Source organism: Carcharhinus amblyrhynchos, chromosome 1 (genome assembly GCF_965287045.1).
Source record: "Carcharhinus amblyrhynchos chromosome 1, sCarAmb.v2.hapA, whole genome shotgun sequence".
Taxonomy (NCBI): Eukaryota; Metazoa; Chordata; class Chondrichthyes; order Carcharhiniformes; family Carcharhinidae; genus Carcharhinus; species Carcharhinus amblyrhynchos.
The window spans coordinates 29,531,552-29,552,894 of record NC_137324.1 but is presented as its reverse complement, the minus strand read 5'-3'; the positions used below and the strand labels follow the sequence as shown (position 1 = coordinate 29,552,894).

Below are 21,343 nucleotides of genomic sequence, written 5' to 3'. Positions count from 1 at the left end.
TCATTCATGCATTCATTTTCATTTCAGTAGTACAATATTCGAGTATCAGCCTAGATTTTGTGTTCAAGCCATTGGAGTCAGAATTGGATCGCTCCCTCTGCTATATCCAAGACTGTGGGACCTTGCTTTTCAGCTGGGTATCTCAGTCATCAACTCAGTATAGGGAGGCAGAATTTGCATATCATTTCTCACCTCAATGCTTTCCAGAGGGTCAGATTGGAAGTGCACATAGGTGGAGATTAGATGAGGACAAAATCAGGCAAGATATCAGGAGGTGAAGAACGCTTGTGGGACTGTACCCAGTAAGAAACCAGTGGTCTTGGGAAACAGAATTGGCAGGTAATAGTTGAAGCCATGTTGTCTCTCACTGGCAATAGCTTTTCCTCTAATTATCTTTTACTCAACAACCTTCCCCTCTGCTGTGTACTAGGATCGAACATGACAATACAGGAATGAGTGCCAGCTGGTTCTTGGATCGGGTCGTGATCACCGACATGAATCGCCCCCACCTCCGTTTTTATTTTCCATGTAACCAATGGCTTAGCAAAGAGGAGGGAGATAGACTGTATGTACGGGACCTGCTGGGAAGTTTGAACCCAATGGACGTACCCAAATGTAAGCCACGTGCATCTTTGTCTACTATACTAGGAGATAAGAAAGTGGCTAACAATGAGTCCAGCCCAATCCTTCCACAAAGCAAATAGTCTGGTATAGCACCAATGGTTCCTCTTTCAATCTCCCAAGGAACAATCCTGCCTCTGAAGAGCACATGAGCAAAACTTCAGCATATCTACAAAACCCCATCTCCGCTATCTTAAACCTTGCCAATGACATTTACATTGAGCTACCAGTTCACAAACCAAATATCGTCCACCAGTCCTGTAACCGTCCCCGAACTATCTGTCATGCTAAAGTAAAGATAAGTACATCTTACAAGTAGGATAAGACATGCAATTATGTTTCGTGCCCAGTTATTAAATCCAGTCCATGATTTACAGGAGCGCCACTCTCCATTTACACCAAGCGCATGACCATTTCCTGCATCTATACCCAAGTCCACAAAACCATTTTGCCTGTGTTAGAGATACCATAGATACTCGTGGAAAAGTCAACCTCATTTAGAAGTCCCATGATTTTGGCCAAAAGGGCTGCAATTACTCATATGCCTCATGTAAGAATTGACCTTGGTTTTTCAGGGATGAAAGCCCAACAGTTTCAGAAGTAAGATATAATCCTGGAGATGTTAATGATTCGATTCCATTGTAAATGTATAAATACTCATGAAAATCAGTAGTGGCAGGTAAATGGTTAAAACATTTACACATTAAAGTTTTGTTTTTATTTATTAAAATTATTGAAGTGATCAGATTTGTGATGATAATTAATAGGAATTCTTTAATCTCGTTGGCTTTCACTTTATTCCATTGATTGTTTTTTGTTTTGGATTTCATTTGGGTTCAAATCAAGCAGACATGTCAACCCCTCCAAAAACATTTATGTAAATATTGATCCCCTGATGTTTCGCCTGAAAAGATTGGTTTCAGAAATATGACTTTTATAACATTATGTATAGTATTCTCACACCAATAAATTAATAGTCAAAGAATCATTGAATCATAGAATCATACAGTGCGGAGGAGGTCCTTCGGCCCATCGAGTCTGCACTGGCACACAAGAAACAGCTGAACTCCCACCTAACCCCATCTACCAGCACTTGGCCCATAGACCTGAATATTATGATGTGCCAAGTGCTCATCCAGGTACTTTTTAACGGATGTGAGGCAACCTGCCTCTATCACCCTCCCAGGCAGCGGATTCCAGGTAAAAGGTTTTTCCTCACATCCCCCCTGAATCTCCTGCCCTTCACCTTGAACCTATGTCCCCTCGTGACTGACCCTTCAACTAAAGGGAGTGGCCGGTCCTTATCCATCCTCTCTAATGCCCCTCAGTCTTCTGAAAATCAGCTGAATTTTCTCAAAAGAACAAAATGCGTGTCCATAAAGCATTTTATGCGACCAATAGATTACTTTAAAAATGCTCTCACTGTGATGTTGTCAAATAATGATTGTAACCAATTTATGCATGAGACCTCATACACAGCAGATAAATGAATGAATATCCAGAAGAAAACCAGTGAGGGGCAGGGCAGTTAAAATGGAATGGGCAGTATCCACTCCCTCTTACCACAACCTTGAGGTCATCTTTAAATATGCAGACTGGATTCCAATATGCCATCCAGTCCCAACCTGACATTTTAACTGGAGACCCACAGAACAAATTGCAACCACTTTCTGCAGGCACTTCTTTCTCAGCTGAGTTCAACTACCTCTGTTATGGTCACCCAGGTACTTTTGTTTCTGTATCAACAGTGAGTTCCACAACTTTCTTTGGGGTGTTGCCAATTCTAGTGGGCCTGAGTTACAGGGAGTGGTTGGTAAGGCTAGGACTTTATTCCTTGGACTCTGTAATAGTGAGAATGGAATTTCCACAAAGTCCCTGGCAATAACAACAATAGGCTAGGAGAACTCACCTTGAATTGTGGTGCCTTCCACAGTCAGGTCGTTTTCTAATACTCACCGTCCAAGCAAGTCTTACCAATTCAAATACATTTGGGAAAAGTCTGAAGCAGTGTTGTGACCTCGCGTTTGAGATTGCAATAGATTGCATGTAAAAACTCTAGATCATCTCCTGGCAATTCTTAAGAGTGCTTGAACAGAAGAGAATATATCCCACAGCAAAGGGATAGAGGAGGGTAAGGAAAATTAAGGAGAAAGGAAAGGGAATAAAAAGGGCATCTTCTGGGTATCCCAGTGCACCACCTGATAGGCACAGTCACTTTTAATCATGTTTCTTATTGTATAGGTGGCTTATATAAACTAGCTCAGATTACATGGTTTACGACTGCTAAAGTTTTTTCAGTACTGACAACTCTGTTACAGGCTCCGTGTCTATATTCAAATTGTTTTTGATAGAGAGTAATAGAGGTATTCTTCTACTCTATCACGAATAGTAAACGGGTGCAACATCTCTACCCAGCCATTCTTTATGATTTGCGGTATCAGTGAGGTTGTTGTTTAATGACTAATGATGTTAGTATTGCATTATCTCTGAAGCTGCCTGAAGAGCCCTAAAGACTGTTAAAACCCTTTCCATCTCTCTCCCCAGTTAACAAATACATTGTCAGCGTGTTTACGGCTGATATCAAAGGCAGCGGCACTGATGCTGACGTCTTCATTAACATTTTTGGCGAGAATGGAGACACAGGTAATCGGTTTATCTTTTTCTATCATGGTCCTTTTGTCAGTAAAGGTAAAGAAGGAATCACTCCAGAGTTCAGAGTATCTGGTGTACACCTGCCCTCTGCATCATCTGCCGCAGGTTAAACATAACTATTTGACATGATGCGTGGCGTTGGAGAGAATAGATTGTTTTGCTGACAGTGATGAAGCAAGCAATGACTGTCCAGGGTTGGGGGGTGGGGGTGGGGGTTGGGGGGGGGGGGGGGGTGGGGAGGGGAGGTGGGGTTGTTGGGGGGAGGTGGTGGTGGTAGTGGTGGTGAGTGGGCGGTTGGGACTGCCAGGGGAGTTGGATCAGGAGATCTGGGCTGGCCAGAGAGTGGGGGCATAGGGGTTGGCACGAGGAATTCGGGAGGCCAGCAATCAGTGGATGAGGGGTATGCAAGGTCAGCGATAGGGGTTTATGAAGCTAGCCAGTGATTGGGGTGGGATGGGGGGCTTGCAAGCCCAGCAATGGTGGTTGTGGGGCTGGCCAGTGATTGGGGTGGGGGGTTCGCAAGGCCAGCGATGGGGGGTTGCAGGACTGGTTAACGATCGAGCTGGCCTGTGATCAAGAACTGGCAATGCAGGGCCACTGCAAATGTACCACTCACCGTGCTGATGGATTGGCGCATGCGCAGTGGTCCGCTCAGCACTATGCTGCTGGCTTCCCGGGCAGGAGTGGGCCTCACCCCCTGATTTTCAGTGGAAATATCGCCAGAGCACTCTGTAATGCACAGTATGTTGGAAATTCAATCTGAAAATCAGGCTGGAAAAATAAATGGGAATTACTCCCATTTTCACACAATAGGACATAGAATTTTTTTGGGAGAATTCCAGCCCAAATCTGCTAAAATTCCAGTATTTCTTATCTATTTCCAAATCATGAAAGCCAATTTTTTTTCTGACTATATCCATGTTAAATTTCATCTGCTATTTTACAAAGAGTGTGCCAGCCCAGGATATCTCAGTGCAATAGATGCCAATGGCAACTGATAACAAAATGAGAATTGTCTGTTGTGATGGGGGGAAATGGATCATTCAGCTTGTGAGAAATTTCGGAACTTCCCTATTTGTTGATGTGTATCCGTAACAATAGAGGTTTCTGTCGAAACTGAAGAGTGGGTAGAAAGGTTCTGTCCAATATACCATAGAAAGAAAATGCTGGAAAATCTCAGCAGGTTTGACAGCACCTCTGGAAAGAGAATACAGTCAATGTTTCGAGTCTGGATGACCCTTCATCAGAGTGAATATATAGTGGACAGAAAGACTTTGCTTCATGCTTTTCGGGGAAGACGAGGAGTTCCTAGTAAGATAGGGAAGTGCAGCAATAGCATTGCAGCAGCAGTGCAGCATTGTTAAACAGAGGGATGCAGAATTGCTTCAAATTGTGTTGCTAATACTCAGCAGGTCAGGCAGCATCCATGAAAGAACAGATATCAGTCATATTTCATTCTCTTATGACACTCCTTTGAGCTGAAGAAATAAGTGGATAAACAACATTTTAAAAAGAAGCATAATGAGGGAAAGTGGGGATAGAGGAATTTTTTTTTGAAAGCACATAAGAAAATAAATAAAGTGACTTATGAATGCTTGGATGGAGAACATGGCAGATAGCAAATGTAATATTAGTGTGACCACCTTCATGATCTGCATGTGGGATCACTAATTGACTTCCCAGTTGGGCTCCTTGAGTATGAACTCCCTGAGGATTGGTGATTTGCCAACTAAGTGGACCTCTTATACTGACTGCTGTATAAAGCAAGATCCTGAGTGCGCCCATTAACCTTTTGGTCCTGGTTGGGACTTCTTGTGTTCACCACAGGCTTCTGTCTATTGTTTATTTTCATTTTGTGCAAGAAAGCACGGTTCCTTCACAGCCAACTCCTGGAGTTATTATAATTAGCAAGAGGCAGAGAGAGGAATAATGAGAGAAATCAAAGACCCATACAAGATGTGGCTGAGGTTTTCCAGTCCTTCGCAATAGTGCCCCCCCCCCCACCCCACCCCACCACGGTGCATTCCCCAGTGGTGGAGAGTGTAGGGCATGCAAAACCCCCTAGACATTGGCGGGACTGGACATCTGGCCGGCAGCCAATGGTGGCTCACCTCTGCTGCCGGAATATATGGTGCAGCGGAGCTGGAAAATCCCATCCATGGTATGTATAGTTGAAGGGGGAAGGCAGTAAGGGAAGCATGAAAAACCAGAAGATGTCAATGGGCTGCAGTAGCAATGGATGTCACCCCTTTCCAGGAAGAGGTGAGCCATTGCAGGGCTGATGCTGCATCACTAAGTGTCTGCCGGAAAGTAGGGTAGGTAGTAATCTGTGAAAAGGCTGCTTATCTGCTTTCAGAAACTTTACAGGGGCAGAGAAGAAAGGTGAAGGTTATATTAATAAATCTCATATCTAAAGTTGCAGAAAACTCCAGGAAAAATGACTGGGGAGTTTTATTGAATGCTGACACCAGTTTAAGTGGCATGCTGTTTTTGTAAATCCTTTATTCTAAGCTTAGCTTTCTTTAGGGGAAAGGCGGCTGGACAATGACAAAGACAACTTTGAAAGAGGAAATGAAGACAAGTTCACAATCGATTCACCCAACCTGGGGTGCCTGAAAAAAATTACCATTGGTCACAATAGCAAAGGTTCCTCAGCTGGTTGGTTCCTGGACAAGGTAACTAGCTCTTTTATGTTTTAACATGACCATTAGCATTCTCAGACAGCCTGTAGAATACAGATCACACAGTACGAGTTCAGAGAATGTGACAGCACAGAACAAGGCCATTCCACCCATGTTGCTCGTACTGTCTCTCTGAAAGAACTGTGCAGCTCTTTTCCCTGATTACACTTACATGCCATCCCCATCACTCATGTATCAGTGATGGTCATTATGAGGCCACGACTGTGGGAAGGAATTACTCAGAGTGCTTTGTTTTGAGTTATTTACCTGTGTCAACTGGGATCAATGCTGAGACTGTCCAAACACAAACTTGGGATCCCCAACTCCTTGAAGCTTCTTTACGCCTGAAACAATACTGAGTACACAGACAGATATCTCTCATGAAATGATTTGGTTTGATATGAATTATTATTGTCACATGTATTCATATACAGTGAAAAGTATTGTTTCTTGCACACATGGATTTGGGCCTGTGTCTGTGGGAGTTTGCGCATTCTCCCTGTGGATGCGTGGGTTTCCTCCGGGCGCTCCGGTTTCCTCCCACACCCCAAAGATGTGCTCTTAGGCTAATCGGTTTCTACCAAATTGACACTATTTCTTCCCTGAATCTGACTGAGTAGGGTCCCATTCGTAGACATGCAGGGTAGAATAGGTGTAGGGTGATGCGGCGGCACGGGCTCGTTGGGCCGAAGGGCCTGTTTCCCGTGCTGGGTTGTTCTTTGTTCTTTGTTCTTTGTACTATACAGACAAAACATACTATTCATAGAGCACACAGGCAAGAAGGAAAAGAGATGGTGCAGAATGTATTGTTATAGTCATAACTAGGATGTAGAGAAAGATCAACTTAATATAAGGTAGGTCCATTCAAAAGTCTGATGGCGGGAGGAAAGAAGTTGTTCTTGAGTCAGTTGGTACGTGTCCTCAGACTTTTGTATCTTTTACCTGATGAAAGAAGGTGGAAAAGAGAATGTCCAGGATGCGTGGGGTCTTTGATTATGCTGGCTGCTTTTCCGAGGTGGTGGGAAGTGTAGACAGAGTCAATGGATGTTCAGTTATCGCAGCCCACATATTGTCCAGTCATCACAGCCAATGTTGGCCCAATTGGCTTGTTGTTACCAGGCTGGGTGTTTTTGACCATTGGAACTACACTTGCCATTCTCCACTCCCCAGTTACTACTCCAGGTTTTATGGAGTCATGGGAAATAACGTGCAAATTTAAAAATTAGAATGTTAACAATAAAAAGGGAATTTCTCCACTCAGTTAGTAATAGATTCATTGAGGAAATTCGCAGGGCAATTATTGATGGGGACAATGGGGGGTGGTGGGGGGGTGGCGGGGTGAAGTGTTGTGAGAGTGGGCTTGGTGGACATATTGAGCAATAATCTGTCACAAAACAATGGTTTTGTAATGGCCCTTAATCCACAGTTTGATGAGTCTCTGCCCCTTTCATTTGGGGTTCTAAGATTGTAGTAGGAGCAGCCACTGTTTGCACGTCCTTTTCATGTGGATGCCATACAAAAAAAGTACGATTGGCTGGATAATGTAATCGGTAGGGAATCCTGCCAGTTTCCCCAGCACCATACCCAGCACCCCTCCCCCACCAACCCAACATTGTCCCCAGCACTCCCTTATGTACTTACCTTCCAGGAGCTGATCCATGACACTCAACACCATGACAGTCCAGCTCCATTTCCAAAGCATTGCTCAACTTTGCCCTTGCCTCAGCTTGTGTACTGTTGAAACTCTCATTCATGCCTCTGTTACCTTCAGATTTAACTACTCTAATACACTCCTGGCCAGCCTCTGTGGTCCTACCCACTGCCATCTTGATATTGACTAAATCTCTGCCCTCCATGTGTTAACTCACACCGAGATATACTCACCAATGCCCCCTGTGCTTGCTGATCTGCATTGCCTCCCACCTAAACAACATCTTGATCTTAAAATTCTCACCTTTGCTTTCAAATCTCTCCATGATTTTGCCCTTCCCTACCTGTGTGGTACCTCCAACCTTACAGCCCTTCAGGAACTGTGCATTCCACCAATTCTAGCCTGGTGATGCATTCCCAATTTTAATCACAGCAATGTTGGTGACTATACTTTCATTGGTTAGGCCCCAAACTTTGGCGTACTCACTCTAATTCTCCCCACCTCTCTACCTCTCTTAAGGTATCCCTTAAAGCCCTTTTTACAAAAGTTTCAGTAACCTGACCTAATATAGAATCCCTACAGTGCAGAAGAAGGCCATTTGGCCCATGGAATCTGCACTGATCACAATCCCAGCCAGGTTCTATTCCTGTCACCCCATGCATTTATCCTGCCAATCCCCCTGACGCTATAGGGTCAATTTAGCATGGCCAATCAATCCAACCCACACATCTTTGGACTGTAAGAGGAAACCTACGCAGACATGGGGAGAATGTGCAAATTCCACACAGACAGTGACCCGAGGCCAGAATTGAACCTGGATCCAGGCGTTTGACAAGGTACCTCACAAGAGGTTATTGCAGAAGGTAAGGGGGCATGGAGTTGGGGGTAGGGTGTTAGCGTGGATAGAGGATTGGTTGTCAAATAGGAGACAGAGAGTGGGGGTTAATGGGTGCTATTCGGATTGGCGGTTGGTGACTAGTGGAGTGCCCCAGGGATCGGTGCTGGGGCCTCAGCTATTTACCATTTATATAGATGATCTGGAGGAGGGAACCGAGTGTATGGTGTCAAAATTTGCTGATGACACCAAGATTGGTGGAACGGCAAATTGCGCGGAGGGTGTGGAGAGTCTGCAGAAGGATCTAGATAGGCTGGGCGAATGGGCCAGTAACTGGCAAATGGAATTTAATGTTGGCAAGTGCGAGGTGGTCCACTTTGGTAGGAATAATGGTAGGAAGGAATATTACTTACGGGGCAAAAAACTGCAGCAGGCGACGGTGCAGAGGGACCTCGGGGTCCTTGTGCATGAGTCGCAAAAACCCAGCCTGCAGGTGCAGCAGGTGGTCAGGAAGGCTAATGGGATGCTGGCCTTCATAGCGAGGGGGATTGAATATAAAAGTAGGGAGGTCTTGCTGCGGCTGTATAGGGCATTGGTGAGGCCGCAGCTGGAGTACTGTGTGCAGTTTTGGTCGCCACACTTACGCAAGGATATTTTGGCCTTGGAGGGAGTGCAGAGGAGGTTTACTAGGCTGATACCGGAGTTGAGGGCGTTGAGCTATGAGGAGAGGCTGAATAAACTAGGCTTGTACTCGTTAGAGTTTAGAAGAATGAGGGGAGATCTCATTGAGACGTATAAGATGATGAATGGGATGGATAGGATAGAGGTGGAGAGACTCTTCCCGCTCAGAAAGGACAGTAGGACTAGGGGGCACAGCCTCAAGATAAAGGGGGGTCGGTTCAGAACGGAGTTGAGGAGGAACTTCTTCACTCAAAGGGTGGTGAATCTCTGGAATTCTCTGCCCGTTGAAGTGGTGGAGGCTACCTCGCTAAATATTTTTAGACGCGGGTTGATGGGTTTTTGATAAGAGAGGGGATTAAGGGTTATGGGGAGAGGGCGGGAATGTGGAACTGAGACACGACAGATCAGCCATGATCTTATTGAATGGCGGGGCAGGCTCAAAGGGCTGGATGGCCTACTCCTGCTCCTATTTCTTATGTTCTTATGTTTTATCCCTGGCGCTGTGCGGCAGCAGTGCTAACCACTGTGCCACCCACAAATGTAGTTCAAATGGTTTAAATATTTATTTGACAATGAAAAGCACTTTGGAAATGCTAATTACGTCACAGGTACTATATGAATGCAAGTTGTATTTGTTGAACCTATTAGTAGTTGGGCCAGTGAAAATGTTTGTTTGGCTGGGGAGTGATTGATTGTCATTGGACAATCAGCAAATTCAAAATTTAGAGATTTTGAGACCATTTGTGAAGATGTTTTACTGGTCTTGCCCGTCTCTTATGCTGCCACACTGATACCCTCCACTCACCCACTGAGGAGTGTGCTACCATTGTGTCTGGACCCTGGGTTTGGGGTGGGGATGCATTCCCAAAAGACCTGGCTGGAAATTTTAGTCCTGTCCTACTCTGAGGAACGTGGTGACAGTTCAACAAACTGACCTTCCCTTTTTCAGTCCATAATGTTTCTGCTCCGTAACCTTCAGCCTTCTGACTTACATCCCCCAGGTGATTATAGATGATATTGGAAATAAAACCGTGTACGAGTTTCCAGTAAACCGTTGGTTCGCGCTGGACGAAGATGATGGTAAAATTCAACGTGACGTTCTGGTTGGGGGAAGTCAGACAACAGGTGAGAACAGGTGTAGTTTGGAATTTACCAATGGCAGCCATTGACAGTGGTCCAGTAACAATCATTTGCATAAAAATATTGAGGTGAAATGTTTTCTTGATTCCCTGAGTACCCTCATTACCATCGAATTTTAGATCATTCCTGTTGATATTAAACAGCAGTTGTAGGCAATCTAGATGACTGAAGGATATCACAGTCGACCTCAATCCTGACTTTACCTCATCTCCAGGGATTTAATCACCCCCCAGAGATAGGGGCCTCGCTAGCCAGCATTTATTGCCCATTCCTAACTGCCTGGATGGTGAGTGGCTTTGAGGGGACTTTGTTCCCATGTGTCTGCTGCTTGTGTCTTTTCTACAGTAAGAAGTCTCACAACACCAGGTTTATTTGGTATCACAAGCTTTTGGAGCATTGCTCCTTCATCAGGTGAGTGGAGAGGTGGGTTCACAAACACGGCAGAAATAAACAGAGACTCAATTGCAAAGTTGAAATGTGAGTCTTTACGGGTAATCAAGTCTTTACAGATATAGAAAATGCAAGCAGAGAGGGATAATCACAGGTTAAAGAGGTGTGAATTGTCTCAAGCCAGGACAGTTAGTAGTATTTTGCAAACCCACGCCAAATGGTGGGGGTTACACATAGTATGACATGAACCCAAGATCTCGGTTGAGGCCATCCTCATACGTGCAGATCTTTGCTATCTGTTTCTGCTTGGCGATTCTGCATTGTCGTGTGTCTTGAAGGCTGCCTGGGAGAACACTTACCCGAAGATCAGTGTCTAAATTCTCAAGAGCTTATATTAGATCTGAACTAGTGATTTCCTGGTACGGATTGGTTAGTGAACCTTGCCACCGCTCACTGTAGGCGACTCACTGATCTTCCTGCAACTTTAAATTGTTCCGATTTGATTTTCCAGGGATTGTTTACAATGTTTCTGTAGTAACTGGTGACATTAGAGGAGCTGGGACCAACTCAAAAGTGCACGTCATCCTCCACGGATCCAAAGGTATTAAGAACAGTGGGAAAATCTTCCTAGAAGGTGGCGAGTTTGAACGTGCTATAACTGACGTCTTTAACGTGGAGCTTGCAGCTCTCCTCAGCCCCCTGAGCAGAGTCACCATTGGCCACGATAACTGCGGAGTCAGTTCTGGATGGTTCTGCGAAAAGGTGAGGAGAGGAAAATGCTCGGCAGCATGTAATTTTCTTAAGCTGTTAAATATTTTGATCTTTTCCCAGGTGAAAAGAATAAATTGAGTACGTTGCAGCCCACCTCATGATTAGAGAATGATCTAACACATTATTATAATACCATGCCATAGTTAGCAGTAAATATTTGAAAGCCTAATCGTTCAGTTGGGTCATTTAGATCAGCCGAGCTGTTATATACAAAGGGTGGGATTTTCCAGCCACGTTCGTCCTGAAGCTGGAAAATCCCGCCTGAGGTCAACAGGCCTTTCCATGATCCGCTCCTCGTCTGCTCCTCAATTCCCGTGGTGGGCAGATTGGGAAAATTCTCCCCAAGTAGCCCAACTGCCTGACTGGATGTCTTGGATGTGAAATTGATCTCTGTATAAAATGAACGCACTTACAATTCATTATCTGTATAATTCAGGCAAGGACTTCCTCCTCATTGTACGAAGATACAAATAAGAAGCAGGAGTTGGCCGATTCTGCCCCTCGAGACAGCTCCACCATTTAATAACATCTGATTGTAAATTCAAACTTGCATCCTGCCTACCTCCGAGAACCTATCACCCCTTTGCTTTACCAAGAATCTATCCACCTTTGCCTTAAAAATATTCAAAGACTCTGCTTCCGCCGCCACCTTTTAAGGAAAAGCATTCCAAAGGCTCATGGTTCTCTGAGAGAAAAAATTTCACCTAACTTCAATATTAAATGGGTTGCCCTTTATTTTTTAACTGTTACGCCCCCTAGTTGTAGATTCTCCCACAAGAGGAAACATTCTCTTCACATCCACCCTGGCTACAGCCTTCAGGACCTTACATGTTTCAATCAAATGGGCCTCTTAGGCTGAAAATTTCTCATCTTGCCCACCGCAGAAATCGTAGTGGGTGGGAAAGAAAATTCACCAGACCACTTAAAGACCCCTTGAGCTCGAATTTCCAGTCTTGGGGTGCAAGGCTGGAAAATCCCATCCAGAGTCTTCTAAACTCTGATACAGGTCAAGCCTGTCCAACCATTCCTCAAAAGAAAAACTTACCTATTCCAGATCTTAAATGTTCTCTGAACTCATTCCAATGCCTTTAAACCCTTTCTTAAATAAGATGACCAGTAACATACAAGTACTCCAAAAGTGACCTCAATAATGTCCTGTACAACTGAAGCATAACCTTACTACTTTAGTATTCCCCTTGCAACAAATGATAACTTTCTATTAACTTTCCAAGTACTTGCTGTACCTGCATGCTTTTGTGATTCATGCACTCGGAGACCCAGATTCCTCTGTACCTCAGAACTTTGCAATCTCTCACCATTTATATAATAGAACATAGAATATTACAGCACAGTACAGGCCCTTCGGTCCTCGATGTTGCGCCGACCAGTGGAACAAATCTAATGACCCTCTAACCTAAACTATTTCAAATTATCATATGTCACATCATATCATATTATCATATCAATATTATCATAAATTGCCATGACTCGAGGTAGCTCAGTATGGCAGGTATAAAACAAGAAGGTTTATTCAATGAGAAGAACTAAAAGATTTGCAACACAACAGTCCAGGTCTGTTCCCACCAGCTTCCCAACTCTCCCTTCCTATTGCCATCTCCAGGGATGCCTGCCCTTACTTCCGATTGGCCAAGGTTCACACGCTCACACTCCATTGGTTGAGACCCATGAAGGATCGCCTCTCAAAAGGGTCATGCTACCACAATATGCTTCTTTTATATTCTTCCTGCCAAAATGGACAATCTCACATTTTCCCACATTAAACTCCATTTGCCAGATCTTGGACTACTTAATTAACTTATCTATATCCCTTTGTAGCCTCCTTATGACCTCTTCACATTTACCAATGTTGTGTCATCAGTAATTCTGGCAACCATCCTGCCAATTGCTTCATTCAAGTCATTTATATAAATTGTAAACAGTTAAGATCCCAGAACTGATCCCTATAGCACATCATCTAGCCAACCTGAAATAGATACATTTATGCCAACTCGCTGCTTCCTATATACAACATACTCCACGATATGCAACACGCTGTACTAAATGCAACATATTGCACTATTGCAGTACACTCCACTATATGCAGCACACTGATATATGTGGCACAGAGAGCACAGTGGTTAGTAGGGCAGCAGAGTGGTTAGCATTGCTGCCTCTGAGGGACTGAATGGTGGAATTCCTGTTCCTTATGCTCTTATGGGCAACACGGTGGCACAGAACTTAGCACAGCACCAGGGACCTGGGTTTGATTCCAGGCTTGGGTCACTGTGTGGAGTTTGCATGTTCTCCCTGTGTCTGCGTGAATTTCCTCCAAGTGCTCTGGTTTCTTCCCACTGTCGAGAGATGTGCAATTTAGTTTGATTGGCTGTGCTAAGTTGCCACTTAGTGTCCCAAGATGTGTAGGTTAGGGGATTTAGCAGTGTAAATACATAGGGTTACGGGATAGGGCCAAGGTTGGATACTGTGCGGTGAGTTGGTGCAGACTTGGTGGGCCAAATGACCTCCTTCTGCAGTGTAGGGGCTCTATGATTCGGTGCAGCACACCCCACTATTTGCAATACACTCTACTGTACGCAGTACACTCAATATATAGAAAATAGGTAAACAGAGAAAATAGGTGCTGGAGTAGGGGCCATTCAGCTCTTCGAGCCTGCACCACAATGCATCAATACACTCCATTATATGTGATACATTCCACTATTTGCAATTCACTCTATTAAATGTGATACATTCCAGCATATGCAACACACTATTTGTAAAGCACTCTGCTATATGCAACACACTCGACTAACATGCGTCACTATATCGAATATATTTCTCTATACATAATACATTCCTCCATATGTAACACAAATATATGTTGCACGATGTGTCTTATTCTGTGTGTGCTTATGCATATTCCTTCTACCGATGCAATATCCCATTTCACACATCTGAACCGATGTGCACAGTGTATTCCTACCTTTGTGAGGTAAAGCACACAGAACCCTTTTAACAATACAACTTTTATGTACCACACTCTGAACTGCATTACTTTATTTGTTTCATAATCTAAGTTGTGCATTACTACATATGTAATATTTGTTTATTCCTACATCTCACTCCAGCCTGGACTTTATGTAGCTGCAAAATCTTGCGCTTACTTAATTCCAGGATATCTGGTGAACCCACCTCACTCGCTGTTTGTTCTTTACCAGGATCTTCATCAGTCTTTTATTGATCTACACAGGTTATAGTTTATTGCCCATTCACTGGCATTGAACAGACTTTCCCCTGCAGAAAATGGCTGGATGAAGATGAAGGAGATGGACTGATCGAACGCGAACTCTATGAAATGGTTTCACTGCGACAGAAGAGACTGAAAAGTACATGTAGATTCTTTAAATTCAACTCAACAATTTCTAAAGGATAGTAGAGAGAATGCAGCCTTGTCTGCACCCTAATTAATAAAACTGGAAGTGGTGAGCAGTAAATATAAGGACAGCCTTCTTATCTAAATAGCTCCAGTGGGATCATTTAACTTTTTCTGGCATTGCAGCCTACATTCTTGATGCAATTCTCCTGGCATTGACTCAAAGCTCTCTTCCCATTAGCTCCTCAGTAAGAATTTTCTGGGCTTCCTAAAATCCTGTATATGGATTTTAGCAAAGCGTTTTATAAGGTTCCCCATGGTAGGCTATTGCAGAAAATGCAGATGCATGGGATTGAGGGTGATTTAGCAGTTTGGATCAGGAATTGGCTAGCTGATAGAAGACAGGGGGTGGGGGTTGATGGGAAATATTCAACCTGGAGTTCAGTTACAAGTGGTGTACCTCAAGGATCTGTGTTGGGGCCACTGCTGTTTGTCATTTTTATAAATGACCTAGATGAGGGTGTAGAAGGATGGATTAGTAAATTTGCTGCCGACACTAAAGTTGGAAGAGTTGTAGACAGTGAGGATGGATGTTACAGTTTGCAGAGGGACATTGATAAGCTGCAGAGCTGGGCCGAGAGGTGGCAGATGGAGTTTAATACGGAAAAGTGTGAGGTGATTCACTTTGGTAAGAGTAACAGGAGTACAGACTATAGGGCTAATGGAAGGGCTCTTAGTAGTGTTGACGAGCAGAGAGATCTTGGTATACATGTGCATAGCTCCCTGAAAGTTGGCACCCAGGTTGATAAGGTTGTTAAGAAGGCGTATGGTGTGTTAGCTTTTATTGGTAGAGGGATTGAATTTCGGAGCAGTGAGGTCATGTTACAACTGTACAAAACTCTGGTGCAGCTGCACTTGGAGTATTGCGTACAGTTCTGGTCGCCGCATTATAAGAAAGATGTGGAGGCATTGGAAAGGGTGCAGAGGAGGTTTACCAGGATGTTGCCTGGTATGGTGGGAAGGTCTTATGAGGAAAGGCTGAGGGGCTTGAGGTTATTTTCATTAGAGAGAAGAAGGTTACGAGGTGACCTAATTGAGGCATACAAGATGATCAAAGGATTGGATAGGGTGGACAGTGAGAGCCTTTTACCTCGGATGGTGATGGCTAACACAAGGGGACATAGCTTTAAATTAAGGGTGGTAGTTATAGGACAGATGTCAGAGGTACTCAGAGGGTAGTAAGGTCGTGGAATGCCCTGCCTGCAACAATTGTGGACTCGCCAACTTTAAGGGTGTTCAAATGGTCAGTGGATAGGCATATGGATAACATTGGAATAGTTTAGGTTAGAGGGTCATTAGATTGGTTCCACTGGTCAGCGCAACATCGAGGGCCGAAGGGCCTGTACTGCGCTGTAATATTCTATGTTCTATGTTCTACTCCTTTAGGGAGAAAGATTGTCCTTCCTCTCCACCAACAGAGCCAGAAGGCAGAATTTTACCGGCACGCTCACCTGAGGCTCGTAAGATCCCGCCCGAGGCCAACAGAGAATGCTGTTCTGTGAGCCTCACCTGCCCTGGAATCGGGCGGGCGTGCTGGTAAAATTGTAGCCAAAGTTTCCAGTGCAGTATTGGAGAACCCTGGGGACTGCTTGCTCACTTTAAAGCCATTTGTTACATTGTTTTTGGATCTCTGCAGTTCCCTTTTTGGAGATGCTGGCTGCCTTTCAATGGATTATTGATGCTTGTTATCTCACTCTTCCCCCTCTCCCTCACAGATAAGAGTGCAGTCGAATATGGCCCAGGTAGCACTAACTGAATGATTATAATTAGCAAGTAGTAATTAAGGGTGGCACCATGGTTAGCACAGCTGCCTCACAGCGCCAGGGACTCGGATTCAATTCCAGCAAAGTTTGCATGTTCTCCCCGTGTCTGCATGGGTTTCCTCCGGGTGCTCTGGTTTCCTCCCACAGTCCAGAGATATGTGGATTAGGTGGATTGGCCATGGTAGATGTGTCAGGTTATGGGGATAGCGTGGGGGAGAGGCCCTGGGTAAGATCGTCTGTCAGAGTTGGTGCCGACTCAATGGGCTGAATGGCCCCCCTCTGCACTGTAGCGTTTCTATGATTCTGTGAGTACAAATATTGCAAGGGAAGTTGTCAGGCTGTGGAATTCATTTCTGGGATCAGTGACTGAAGCAGAAATTATGTCAGCATTAAAGTTTGATTGGATGGATGGATGATGGAAGAAGAGGCAAAACCATATAATGGGAAAATGTGGTGTGAACTACATGCTTGTGTGGAGGATCAGCACGGAGACAGATTAGTTAGTAGATGATGTGATTAGTGCACACTGCCCAGAGTGGTATTGTCACCTTCGACCTGGCACATTCCATTCTGCCCTGTGGGAATAATTGATTGGAATTACAACTTAAATGAAGGCTTTGTTATCAAACACTGTTCTCTTCCTCCACATCAGCATGAAATGAGCCAATGAATGTTAGCTGGATTGGCCAAGCTAAATTTTCCTTAGCGTCGGGGGACTAGTTGGGGTAAATGCACGGCGTTATGGGGATAGGGCTAGGATGGGATTGTGGTCGGTGCAGACTCAATGGGCCCAATGGCCTCCTTCTGCACTGTCGGGATCCTATGTTAGCACATCATAAAGGGGAGGCGAGGTCCTGGTGGTATTGTCACTGAACTATTAATCCAGAAACTCAGCCAATGTTCTGGGGACTTTGGTTCAATTTCCACTGCAGCAGATGGTAGAATTTGAATTCAATAAAAAATATCTGGAATTAAGAATCTATTGAAGACCATGAAATCATTGTCAATTGTTGGAAAAATCCACCTGCTTCACTAATGTCCTTTAGAGAAGGAAATCTGCCATCCTTACCTGGTCTGGCCTACCTGTGACTCCAGAGCCACAGCAATGTGGTTGACTGTCAACTGTCCTCTGAAATGGCCCAGCAAGCCACTCAGTTTAAGGACAACTAGGGATGGGCAATAAATGCTGGCCCAGCCAGCGGCGCCCATGTCTCACAGATGAATAATAAAAACAGGATCATCCTGATTATGTCGTTTCACTCCATTGGCTATTCTGGTTTGCAGACTGGTTTCATAATTAGGAGATGTCAAAGGTCATGGGCACCCCAATGACCTACCGTACTGTGAAAAGCTATTAGCGTCCATCTTGTGAAGGGTATTACTCCCTCTACAGCTTGCCCTAGCCCTGTCCCGTTCCCCTGCCACAGAACATGTTTAAAAAGCAATCTCTTTTTTGACTAGAAAATCCCTGGTCACTGTGGATCTGGACAAGTGATATCAAGAGTGCAGGAACGGATGCTAATGTTTTCATCCAGCTGTATGGTGACAAAGGGAAATCAGATGAGATGTGCCTGGACAACAACTCAGACAACTTTGAAACAGGGCAAACAGATAAGTTAATGGTAGGTGGCGTATAGTGTGGGATTCAGCAAAGATCCATTAATTTGTGATTATGTCCATGTGACTATGACTCTTCACCTCTCCACCTTACAAATTTAATGCATTCCAACCAAGTCTGTAAAGGTAACCAGAAAGGAAAATGCTGGAAAACCTCCGCAGGTCTGGCAGCATCTGTAATGAGGGAAAAGAGCTTACAGAAAAGAGTTGACATTTCAAGTCCTTTGTCCTTTGTCATTTGGACTCTAAACGTCAGCTCTTTTCCCTCCTCACAGACGCTGCCAGACCTGCTGAGATTTTCCAGCATTTTCTCTTTTGGTTTCAGATTCCAGCATCCGCAGTAATTTGCTTTTTTCTATAAATGTAGCTTTGGGTGAAATTCCATAATTAATGGTATTAATCCATATTGTTTCTCGTGCAGCATTATTGTTGGATACTTCACTGTCAATTCACCTGGCCCTCCATTACACTTGGGACTCTGCTACGAAGTAAATCACTGCCCTCTCTACATTTCCCTCCACAATATCTGTTCATACGCTGACAGGGCCATTTCCGTACACAACATCCTGACCTATTCTAAAACTTGTTTGGTGTCAAACATCCCTAATCAAACCCATACAGCCTGATTGTATTGTACACCACTAACACTACCCACAGTACTACAATGGTGTGGCTAATCCTGGAATGTGGACACCAAAGCTGTCAACTCTTTAGATGTTGAGGCTAAAGGGATCAAGGGATATGGGAGGAAGGGGGAATCAGGATATGGAATTCAATGATCAACCACAATCAAACTGAATGGCGGAGCAGGCTGAAAGGGCTGAATGGCCTTCTAGTTTCTATGTTTCTAAAGGCCAGCATTTATTGCCCATCCCTAATTTCACCCAAGAAGATGGTTATCACATCTGTTTCTCTTCCTTCTCATTTCAGATGCTCTTTTCCTGACACTTCCCCAAGCCCCACCCTCAGTTTGTCAGTGAGAGGATGTCTCTCAGCCTTTGCATTTAGCAACATCCTACCTTCAGTCACCTTTACTCCCTTACTCAGCCTAGACTTTCTTCCTATACCACCTTTGTTAGATACTTGGCTGGAGTTTATTTCATACCAGTAATTACAGGTAGCAAAAAAATGTTCTCTTGTGCAAACGTCAATAATCATGTCTTCACTAGAACATCGTAGAACAGGCAATAAATCTATCTGTACTTTTAGTACTACACAACCCTGCCCAGATCTGATGCTCTCGCTCTGAGTTTGCAAAATTTGTGGGTTTAGGTTCTTCTCATGGACTTGAGGATATGAAAAGTGCCATTACAAGGGATTTCCTCACGGACTCTCCTGCCACCTCTCTAGTATCAGCCGAAGGCCTTGCAGAAGGCCTTGGGAAATTCCTAGTGCATGTAAATACAACTCATTCTGTCTGGAAAGTTCAGCAAAGGCAGATGAGTTGGGCAATTCATGGACCAGGGAGAACAAACCGTACAGTATCAGAAATGTCATTGGCAGGGCATCTAAGCCCTCAGTTATTTAATATGTTGCTGGGTTCAGCGTGGTTTTGTTCAATATTGTTTCGACCACTCTGAGCTACACCTTTGTTTGGATATATTTCAAAGGTCGGTATGCAGGGCTGTTAAAGCACTCAGCCTCAAACTTCACAATGGAGAAGAACTATTATTAATGATACACCGATCTGTTTAGTGACCTCTCTGTTACAGGGCAACGTATCTGTGGGTGTATCTCAAAGGGCTTGTCTGCTTTCAGTCAGGTTTAAACCAATCCCTATAAGGGAGGCGAATGTCTAGTGGTATTATCGCTAGACCATTAATCCAGAAACTCAGCTAATGTTCTGGGGAGCTGGCTTTGAATCCTGCCACGGCAAATGGTGGAATTTGAATTCAGTAAAAAATATCTGGAATTAATAATCTACCGATGACCGTAAAACCATTGTCGATTGTCAGGAAAAACCCATCTGGTTCACTAATTTCTTTAGGGAAGAAAATCTGCTGTTCTTACCCGATCTGGCCTATATGTGACTCCAGAGCGACAGCAATGTGGTTTATTCTCAACTGCCTCCCAAGGGTAACTAGAGATGGGCAATAATTGCTGGCCCAGCCAGTGATGCCCATGTCCTATGAATGAATTTCAAAAAAATCATAGCATATTGAAAGGCCATGACTGTATTGCACAGAGTAGAACATGATTCTCTGTGGATTGATTGTTCACTTCATGTGTCTTTTATCGCTTTGCAGATTGAACTCCCAGAATTGGGCACCATTTACAAGCTGAGAATCTGGCATGAGAAACGACATCCCTTTGCTGGTTGGCATTTGAACAAAGTGAGTCATCAAACTGAAATGACAAGAAAGAAAGGGCGACATGGCCTGATACTCAAAAATTGCCTATACCATACGTCTCACAAATATTATTGACACCCAGAATAATATTGCATCCTGATTTTGTAGTTGTATTCTGACCTCTCACTGTAGACCAATTTCCTGACAAAAGTTGCCTCTTCACCTTCTGATTGGTTGTAAAGGGTCATCCTGACATGGCGATAGGAAGGATATGAATGCAAGTCTGTGTTTGCTTTTCTCAGCGTTCAGGCCCCTATAGGTTAAATGGTCACAACAGAAGATCATCACAGATGCCCATTAGGGAAGGAAATCTGCCATCCTTACCCGGTCTGGCCTACATGTGACTCCAGAGCCACAGCAATGCAGTTGACTCTCAACTGCCCTATGAACAAGAGCAACTAGGATGGGCAAGAAATGTTGGCCAGCCAGCAACGCCCTAGTCTCATGAATTAATAAAAAATAAGGAATAGCAGTAGCTGGTGTTTAACTCCAGTGAGTCTTTGGACCAAGCACCAGAAACCAGTGGGTTCCCGGACCTGTGTCCTTTGTTTGAACAGAGGGGAGTACGATAGGATGAGAGAGGAATTGGCGCATGTTGATTGGGGGAGCGCATTGGAAGGTAGGTCTGCTGAGGAACAGTGGAGGATCTTTAAGGAGATCTTTCTTGGTGCTCAGCAGAAATTTATTCCGATGGTTAAAAAGGATCGTAGGAGGAGAGATAATCAGCTGTGGATAACAAAGGAGGTAAAGGAAAGTGTTA

At 44.2% G+C, this 21,343-nt stretch overlaps 1 protein-coding gene across 1 annotated transcript in view; it reads left to right on the top strand.

Annotated features, from left to right (window-relative positions):
• loxhd1a (lipoxygenase homology PLAT domains 1a) overlaps positions 1–21,343 on the top strand; it is a 217,640-nt gene that overhangs the window by 112,293 nt on the left and 84,004 nt on the right. The window contains exons 9-16 of the mRNA XM_080204031.1: positions 431–615; positions 3,166–3,264; positions 5,800–5,948; positions 10,123–10,246; positions 11,163–11,413; positions 14,670–14,805; positions 18,077–18,237; positions 20,479–20,565. Coding sequence (XP_080060157.1) covers positions 431–615; positions 3,166–3,264; positions 5,800–5,948; positions 10,123–10,246; positions 11,163–11,413; positions 14,670–14,805; positions 18,077–18,237; positions 20,479–20,565 — 1,192 coding nt within the window. The remainder of the gene's footprint in view (positions 1–430; positions 616–3,165; positions 3,265–5,799; positions 5,949–10,122; positions 10,247–11,162; positions 11,414–14,669; positions 14,806–18,076; positions 18,238–20,478; positions 20,566–21,343) is intronic.